At 29.7% G+C, this 10,460-nt stretch overlaps 1 protein-coding gene across 1 annotated transcript in view; it reads right to left on the reverse strand.

Annotated features, from left to right (window-relative positions):
* LOC100165656 (tolloid-like protein 1) overlaps positions 1-10,460 on the reverse strand; it is an 81,069-nt gene that overhangs the window by 26,064 nt on the left and 44,545 nt on the right. The window contains exons 7-9 of the mRNA XM_029487840.1: positions 6,157-6,286; positions 4,579-4,794; positions 2,691-2,813 (exon numbers count right to left, since the gene is read on the reverse strand). Coding sequence (XP_029343700.1) covers positions 2,691-2,813; positions 4,579-4,794; positions 6,157-6,286 — 469 coding nt within the window. The remainder of the gene's footprint in view (positions 1-2,690; positions 2,814-4,578; positions 4,795-6,156; positions 6,287-10,460) is intronic.

Genomic DNA, 10,460 nt, shown 5'->3' on the forward strand with positions numbered 1-10,460 from the left:
GAATTCAAATTTAATACCATCCATTATTACAGTGGACCCACTTCTAACCTACTGTACAGCAGAGCGACATCCACTTCCCCACCTTTATTTCTAACTTAAAATATTATTCACATAATCTAAACGGTAGTTAGGCATAAACAGTTTTTTTAACAATACGATTACGAATTTTACGTATATTGCAAGTATCATATTTATAAATTATAATGTTATGATTATTGTTTAAAGTATTAAATAATTTGAGACTTCAGGTATCCTACTTATAAATACTCAAGACATTTTTGAATAAGTTACGAATCCCATTAATAATCTTTTCGAAAGTGAAAATAGCTTATCAACTAAAAAGAAAAAATACTCTGAAATTATTAAAAAAAAAAAAAATTTCTAAGACACACCAAGGTGTGAACACTGAGTTTAAAAGTTCTTCAACCAAAAATATATATATTTAATATAATATAATATAAATTATGTTAAATATAAATATAATATATATTTCACAGAAATGTTGTTGAGTTTGAAATATGCACCCATAACGTTGATGTGGAACGAAGTTTTACTGCGTAAAAACACATTGTTACAAACCGTCGTTATAATAAATTTAACTGAGACCAATATGGAAAATATTATTGTAACTTATTGTTTTTCCAATAACGTTTAATTTGTATATTTTTTTCATCACAACCATAAAATACATAAAATACATAAAATATAATATTGTAGTTTGTTTATAAAATTATTTTTTCATCATTCATTTTTTGATTTTACAACTTTACAATGAGCTATAATATAGAAAAATTATTTTGCATATTTTGTGCTTTTTAAGTGCATAGGTATTTGAAACATTTTAGGTACATACTTAACAATTGAAAATGCATATAATTCCGGTCTTTGATTGTATAATAGATGACTTCATAGATAAATAAAACCAATAGCACGAATGACCACAGAATATTAAAAAAGCATCACTCATCATTAGTATATATGTTACTGTGAATGACCGCAGTTGATGAATGCTGACAATCACCGGTTAATGTCGTCGTACACCAAATTCATTAGTGAATGTTGACTTATTGATTAAATGTGTGATCTTAGTAAACATTCACTAGTGAATGTCGACATTTATACAACGATATTGGTGAAGGTTGGTAATGCCGATATTATTTAATCTAATTTAGGAATAACGGAAGGCTCACTCAAGCGATTTTTTTTTTTTAAATGGAAAACATGTGCGAATTATTTTATAATTAATTTAATGATTTAATATCTAAAAAAAAGAAGTGATAATTCTTTTTTTCTTTCAGCTGAAAAATATAAATTTTGAATTAGTGAAGTGAACATTTCAAAAGATAAATCTAATAAACAACGTAATCACTATCGACGATTAAAGCGGTATTCCAATCACTTAATTTGTAGATAAATCAATTCCTAGAAGAAAAGAAAAAATAATTTTGAATAGAGAAGTAGCAATCACCAATCTTCAAGTACAAGCTGCAAAAACGTTACGAACTTCAAAACAAAAGTTTCAGCCGGCTAATGTTAGAGAAACTGTCCGTATTCGAGTACCAGATGTTGATCGTAGTAAAATGGATCTCCAAAATATTTTAGCTGTAGTATTAGATAACCATTATCTACCATTATCTACTATAATTATTATAGTAGATAATGGTTTTTATAAATTAGCTACCAAAAACGATGTTATAAATCGATTATACCAGAAATCAGTTTTCAGTACTTATGTAAAGAAAATTTAATATCGATCACTTATGTACAAAGGATCAACAAATTTCTTTAAGGGAAGCTTCTACATCAAATTCATTGATTGGGGGGCAAGGATATACAAGATGTAACTGTAAAACAAAGTGTACTACAAAAAATTGTAAATGTAGAAATGTTGGCTATTTATGTAGTACACAATGTCATGACAGTTTGTCATGCTGTAATAAGTAATATTATAAAATAATCATAATTTAAATACTTAATAATTATATAAATATAATATAATAAATATTGTTGAATAATAATAAAAATAATAATTTTTTTTATTTAATTAAACATAATATGTTATTTCTACTTTATAATATTATATATATATTCAACTATATTATAGTACTTTAATAATAATATAATATGATATTTGCGAATACGTACCTATGTCAACATTAACTAAAATCTTATTGTGTATGTCAACATTGACCAAAATCCTAACGTAAATGTCAACATCCACTAGTATATGTCTGTATTATTTTAATTATTCAACATTCACCAATTGCGGACATTCACAGTAACATATATACCCATTGACAGTTAACGATTTAGCAGTATCAAAGGCTGGTTAGACCAGTTTCGCTCATTTTAACCGGAGGATGACTTCGAAAATTGAGGAAGAATATTATGTGTTTTATTATTGCATGGTGTTGATGAAACCTCCACTTTGACTGAAAAGTAAGATAGGACCAACTGATTAACTGCATGATGGTATTCTATAAGGCCTATTCGTGGGAAGAGCTATGGTCACTGTTGGTATAATATATAGAATAGTGCATATTACAAACATTTTGACGACGACAGATTAATCGGAAACACGGATACCTACTCCTATAGCTGATATCAACGACTGTTAAATAATAACTGTAAATCCCTCAAAACTATTAAAGGATAAATGATAGAGGGTAAAATAATGTGTATTCACCAACCTTCGTAATTCGCCGTGAATCCTTTGTATTTTGTACCTTTGTCGGATATCATAAAACTGATGAGCATTCTGCTGTTGCCAGTCACGATGAGGTCTTGAATGCGAACACTCCCGCAAAACCTGCCTATAATAACAAACGATCAATATTTATTATTCGGTAATATTATACGTAATTACCACTAAATAGTATATTGTCCATCTAAATATAATAGAAATTTGAGTCTATTTTATTGACCATAACATTTAACTTGTTGTTTTTACATAATACATTTTCCATATGAAGGAAAAAACTAAAATGTAAGCGTTGCAGATTATTACTTCACATAATCCAATATAAATGTAGATAGTTCATATTTTCCTGGATTAATTGCTTAAAAATTATTTATAAATCTTTAGAGTTTAACTCAAGATCTGAACAAATGTAGCGTTTATTAATGAGCGCAAAATGTAATACAGTTTTAATTTATATTTTATGTAAGAGGTCTAAAAATATTATAAGAGAACGTTTTATTTTAAATTCTGCCAATCTTAACTTTTTAATTATTCTAAAAACAATACCAAGATTGCAATACAATTAAATAATGATCAGACAACAATTCAGCGCTGATGTAATAATTGTGCCCTGTGATTATTTTTTAATCCAATGTATTTACTGTATAATACAACAAAAAAAGGACAATTAAAAAACAAAATGATTACTTATTAACATACTTATTAATATATTGAATGCATACAATATAAGTAACATAAAATATAAATTTAAGCAGTGGGGACCTTTTAACCTGGAAATACAGTTTGAACTTATACATCTGCAAATTTTATCAGAAAACATTATCACAAAATAACTGAAGTTACTTATTAAAAAAACCAAATGATCAAAAATTACGTCTCAAATATGTTTATTATTGTGATTAAAATAACACATGGTTAACCTATTTCACTAAAACATTAAAGTTTGTAAAGAGTAATTAGAATAATATAAAATATAGTAGTATAATAATTTTATTTTATTGGATTTTCCAGTCAAAGTATTATAAATAACGAATTTTATATTTAATGGCAGTTAATCAAAAAGAAAATCTCATTTTTTTTTTTTTTAAATTTCCATATCTATCCAATAAACATACCTAACTAGTTATATTTTGAAAAATATTTTTTTACTGCTATAAAATACGATACGCGCATTTCGATTTGCAAATGAAAATCAAAACTTAAACTTAATTAAATATTGTCCGGAAAAAGTACCTTAAACTAAAGCGGTAATGTAAAATGGGTTTTGAGTACAAAAGTTTTTTTTTCCAAAAACGTTTTATCAAAGAAGAACTGTTTACTGGACGGTTTTATTTACACAGCGTCAAATGTTTTTTACTTCATGTAATATATTATGCATTAAAAGAACTCTTTTGATTAGTAATTAGTTTATAATACTGCACAACTGCAGAAGTATAGCGAAAAGGTGCTTACTGTTTGTAGTGACTGGTATAAAGTAGCGCACTTATATATTATTATTTTTACATTCGTACACCCACCTGCTTCTACAAAATTTAAATAATTGTCAATTCCATTTTTTTTTTTTTTTTTTAGTGTTTTGAACACCGGTCTTTGCGACAACTTCCATAATTGGAGTGGAAAAATTCTACTGTTTCCACCGTGAAACAATGAGACTTTCAAAACAATATGTCGCTATACACTTATTACAGCATACGGAGAATAAGCCGAAGCAGAGGTCAGGTCACAACTTTCTGAAAGTTCTATCCATATATTATTGTTTTCACTACCCGCGCAATATTATTTAACACGCCTCATTTATTCGTAGGTATATTATAATGTCTATAAATCGAAAGTCTATCAAAATACGACAACCGCGATGACGATGATCTAACACTTACCGAGCAGTGGAGATTTGTGCCAGTACCCATCGCGGATTTCCAAATAATCGGTGTTGCATTGGTCCGATTTCAGTATGTCAAGCTCAGTGATGTTTAGCACGATACGCTCGCCATGGGTGGCCGTAATGCGCCATTCGCACCTGTCTCCGTACTCCTGTCCAGGTTCGGGCGAATAACCGAAAATGCCACTGTTCTCCTGCAAGGTCTTTCCACACCCTTGAAAACAATAACAATACAAGTATAGTATATTATAAGGTAAAGGATTACATAATATTATCTGGTTCGGCCACTTTGAATATTGTTATTATCCCTCCCGTGGGCAAACCACGCCTAATATCGTTTGAATCGAAAATCAAATTCCAACGCGTCGTTACACAAAAATACTGCAGGTGATTGTATAACTCCGAAACAAAAATATTTTGATTTTATACCATTAATTAATCAATATTGTAATTCATCTTACAGAACTACAGCGCAATATCATCAAACACCACATTGATGATTAATGCAATGGTTTATATGATAATATAATGTTTCTTTAAATTCCCGATTGAACCATATGTATACTAATTATAATAATGTATAACGAGACGTTGAAGCAAAATTATTCTTTTATAAACGCTATAACATAATCGTACTTTATATTGCTTCTCAGAACTCGTATAAGTATACATTATTAAATTATTTAAGTACATTGACACGTGGTTGTTACGGATAAGAATGTCCCGCTAAGCCTTTACATAATATTCGTAAAATCCCAGCATTTTAATCCATCCCATCGTAATATTATATAGGACATAGGTAAATGGTAATAAATAATTATAACGATTGCTTGGCGGTCTCCAACGATGTCTACAGCCTGTGCCTATACTGCACATGACACACAGCCAGCTTCATACAGTCCCCAAAACTGCCATCGTATCTTATAAAAGTTTCATACCACGTAATATCCCACCCCTTCTATATAATATTATCATAGAAATCCTCTTATTAAAAATGTACCTACATTCAGACACTATATTACTGAGATTTCTCCTAGGTGACATATAAGCCGCCGATGCAGGGATATAAATAATTATTATTGATGAGAAAAAAAAATTGAAAGTTAAAAAGTTCCATCGCTATAATAGAAGTAAGTAGTGATTTATATTTGCAGTGTATAATTTCTTATGCATATATCAAATGAACGTTCAAATAATGTGATAATTCTTTTTATTCGGTGAACCATAAATATTATATTATGGTTTAAGACTATATAGGCGAACCGCGGATTTTAATAAAAGATTAATATTTCTTAGAATATTGTTTAGGTACTATTATCTCGTTTTAACGATATATATTCGTATTTTTAAAATCTATTCAATTAATATCAACTCAACCGGCAAAATTAAATGACGCGCAAAAAGCATTTTCATAACAATGTGCTATCAAATATAATATAGCCAATCGTGAAATAACAGTTTTGGAGTTGTGTCGAACGCCTTCAACGAGACATCGATGTAAAATCAGTTGCCTATATCAAATCGGAAGTCAGCCGCGGTACATTGATTAAATAAATAAATATATCGTTTTACTCACTGTAACATTTGTACAAAAGCTTCGTCTGGGCTATGTCTCCTTCACTGAGACGGACCCGCTGTCCGATCTCTGGACGTTTCTTCAAATTTCTTACCGCATCGATCGGATGTATGGTCTCTAAATACGATCCCTGCAAATAAGACAACGCAATATTATTTAAACCAACATATTATAATAATGCCCAAGGAGCATTAATCACATTCTATATATTGGACGAATGTTGTCCGGCCGAATAGCGTCCTAATATTATCGTCAAATATGAACCATATTAAATAAAATATAATATTATGCTCTACAGCAATAAGCCTTTCGATCGAACGTTTCACCACTCGGGCCAATGACGTGCACACGACTCGTTAAAAATATAATAATAAATATTATAAGAGCAAAACTGCGTAAAGGATTTTTAAGTATAAAGAGATTACAACGGTAGAAATACCCTCCCTAGCTGCGACTACCTATGACTACAGTATCGTAACTTTTAAGTTGCAAATATTTAACGGATACAAGAAAAATGACACTCTAAAACGACGTTTAAAGCGCCGCTCAACTACTTCTCCGTTGGCCGCTTCTATACATTATAATATATTAAGTACGACGAGGTGAGCGTATAAAATAAAATAAAATATTTGATTTTGTGTCGACAAGTGTGTAATATTATATTATGTAATAGATCAGAGGTTTCCAACATTTTCAACAGTACACGACCCAATTTGAATTTTTTTTAATTTTGGCCCTTTTTTTAAATGTTGATCGCTATCTTTGCCATAAATTTTAGTCCAGCAGCGGTACTCTCGTAATCGTCACGGATAATTATCAATAATAAAAAAAAATTCGAACATCAACAAAAAGTAATAAAATATATATCTTTTCTTTTTTATATATACTTACCAGTATGTGAACATTTCAAAACCTTACGTGTCACATCTGAAATATAATTGCAACCCATTTTTGGTTTGGCGACTCACGACCCACAGTTTAGGAATCTCTTTAATAGATTATATTGTAATCAAATTCGGTAATAATATAACTCCGGACCGACACTAAACTGAAAGTTAAAAGCTCGCCGTCTGACGTGCAATAAAAAAATCAAAATATACGTTTACCATCAGTTCCTCAGTGGTGAAAAATGAAATAACTATACTGTACAAGTGACGTTATACACGTGGACGATATTATTAAATGAACGGCTACAAAACAAGAGCACAATATTAAAGTCGGTGCGTATAGACACCTCTGAGTCATAAACGCTTGTAGACACAAACTTTTTATTTTGTATAAACAAAAATTAAAATCAATATTATATGTTTTTATATTATATTCATATTATTAAGTGCTGTTTTCGACGATTTAAAAAAATATGATTTATGTAGACAGTGTCATTTCCGACGAGTTCAACTTCCTTTTTAGGTATATTAGATTAGGTTATATTTAATTGTTGTGGATATTTTTTAAATATATTCTTAATATTTTATAAAAAATAAATATTATTTCTTAGATATATTGTATATATTCTTCATACATTAAAATTCAATATCTTTTGTCGATGATGCCTAAGAAGATAGAAAAATCCATAAATCCATTTCAATAAAATAATTTAAAACATGGCATCTTTTTAAAAAGTAAGTCAATTTTAAATAATTAAATTCGTCGGAAATGGCACAATAAATATTGGAAAATATATCATAACATTATTGATACGAATGCCACGCTGCAAAAGATGGATAAGACCTAAAACCCAAGTACGTGCAACATTCGTTTCGGTTGCTCTTTTGGACATTCAAGGACCCCCTACCCCCATTTAACAGCCGAATGTTATAATCGCCACCGACGACTTATTTCTTTTTAATTATCATTTGGTGGCTGTTCGTATGTACGGCTTGAAAGCACTCGGGAACCACGACAGAGACAAGTATTGGAGTACTTCCGTATTATGTGATATTAATATTATTATATATAATAACTAATAGGCAAGGACAAATACGTGACGACACATTATGTATACGGATAACTACGGATATTTACTAGCATAAATACAACGTGATTCACCAAGCATGATCATTAATCACCCCTACATTTTCCTTTAATAATGAATTTTGGATTTTTTAAATACCTATATGCTCAAAGACAGCTTTCTCAAATTCTTACATTTTTTATACTACTTAATGAGTGTCTTTTGGCGACGCAATTTTCTATTATTCAAATGAGAACTTTTTTTACTATAAATAATTTATAGTGGTAAAATACTAAAATTATATTTTAGTGGATATATATTTTTTTTAATTTAATGTATCTAGGTGACCAGGTAGTTCAAATTCTAATGAGTAGAATCATAGTTATTTAAATTGTTCGTACAAAGGATAATAGTCCTTAAAAATAGTTTTACAAAAATATAAACTAAACGCAATATTGAAACTAGTATTTATTACATCCTTGGACCATTTTTACAAATTATTTATGTTGATAGATTAACATAAATTACTAAAGTTGTCCAATCACCATAGCCCCCATATTCTATAAACTCATTACCTACGGATTTTTTATCCTTGAAACACAAAGTTAAATAACTCAAAAACTACTTTTAAATATGGTCCTTTTTGTAGGTATATTTAAAAATTCAAAAAATCCGATTTTAAATAAATATAGACTATTGAAAAAAAACGGCGGTGAGCATGCTTGGTGAATTACTCTGTACAAATGTAATATGTACAAACGTGAGTTTGTGTCGATTTCAATTTCCAGGCGCTTGTAAATTTCATTTTTTATTTTTCGCGATCGACCGTCATTAAATAGATGGATAACCGTACGACACGTGTAAATTCGACGACGTCGAATATCGTTCCGAACGTGTGCACACAGACATTAAACGCGAAAACGCTGATTTTTACACTTTGAAACTCCCACGGATAATGTTATTTTATATGAAAATATTATTATTAATATTTGTTTTTTGTTTCGTACACCGGACCCACACCCCGTCGCACGATTTATACCTTCCGTGTCGTCCCTTTTCAAAACGCACATGCGGACGCCCATAAAAAGTGACAGATGTACGGATACTAAAACAATATAAAAATACATTATAATATTATGCTTTAGATTTAGCGTTCGCGATGAGCCTCCAGTTGCGTTGCACACACGTGTTTAAAACAAAATAAAATCACAGACCATGAATAACGATGGCGATATGACGTGTTGTAGTTGTTCGGTTCTAAACGAATCGGATGAGTATAATAATATTATTATAAACGTTCGCGTCCAAGCCGTATTATCGTATTGATTTTAAACGAACAATATTAAATCAATGGTATTATTGGTATTTTGATTGCTGCAAGTGAAAAAAAAAACTGAAATACTTCCGTCGTCTGTAATATAAATGTACCTACGCTGGCAGGTATGAATATTTAAATAATATTTGCGTTGAGTAATAAATTGATTTATAAACAATTTTCCGCTTGTGTAAAAATAACTCTATAATACGAAATAATAATTGAGTTTAGATTACAAAAAATAAAAATAAAAATCATCGCAGACACGGTTTGTTCTAAGTCACCCTATTATTATGGCTGATAACAATTTTTATGAAATACGAGTAGGTATAATAGTAGGTACCGATTGGTATTCGAAAAAAAAATGTTTAGTCGATTATTTATTCTAAATAAGATATCAGCTCCCATATAGCATGTAATCTAAATAGTACAACTTTACAATCGTTCAGAAATCGTATAAGTTTTAAATATTGCTTGACTGCAATCTTAATATTTTGTTGAAGTTGCCTATTCAAAACCCCTTAAACAGTGTATGTGCCGAAAGAGTAAAATGCAATAATATTATCTGTTTACCGATGTCACATGCGTGAACAATATCTGCGTTGGAAATTTTGGTATTCGTTTAGTATGTCACCTACGGGACCGATAATTAATTTTTAAAAAAGGTGGGCAAGTGGATGTCGCTCTGCTGTACAGTAGGTTACAAGTGTGTTACTGTATAATGGATGGTATTAATTTTGAATTCAATGATATAATATCATTGTACAAGAAAAATTATTCTGAGCGGAGACAGTATGTCAGTCTAGGTATAAGACATAATATATACTTATCTATGGTATTAAAAAAAAAAAATTTCACTATAATAGGAAGGTACCTATAATAAATTCCAAATTAATCATATCACAATATCCATTAGGTACTTATAACGCATTATACATCATCAAAAAACCGTGATACTATCATACATATATAATAGTATACTTTAAAAGTTTCAAGTACCCACGAATAATTTTATACAATCACAACAAAATAACT

This window comes from Acyrthosiphon pisum, chromosome A1 (assembly GCF_005508785.2).
Source record: "Acyrthosiphon pisum isolate AL4f chromosome A1, pea_aphid_22Mar2018_4r6ur, whole genome shotgun sequence".
Taxonomy (NCBI): domain Eukaryota; kingdom Metazoa; phylum Arthropoda; class Insecta; order Hemiptera; family Aphididae; genus Acyrthosiphon; species Acyrthosiphon pisum.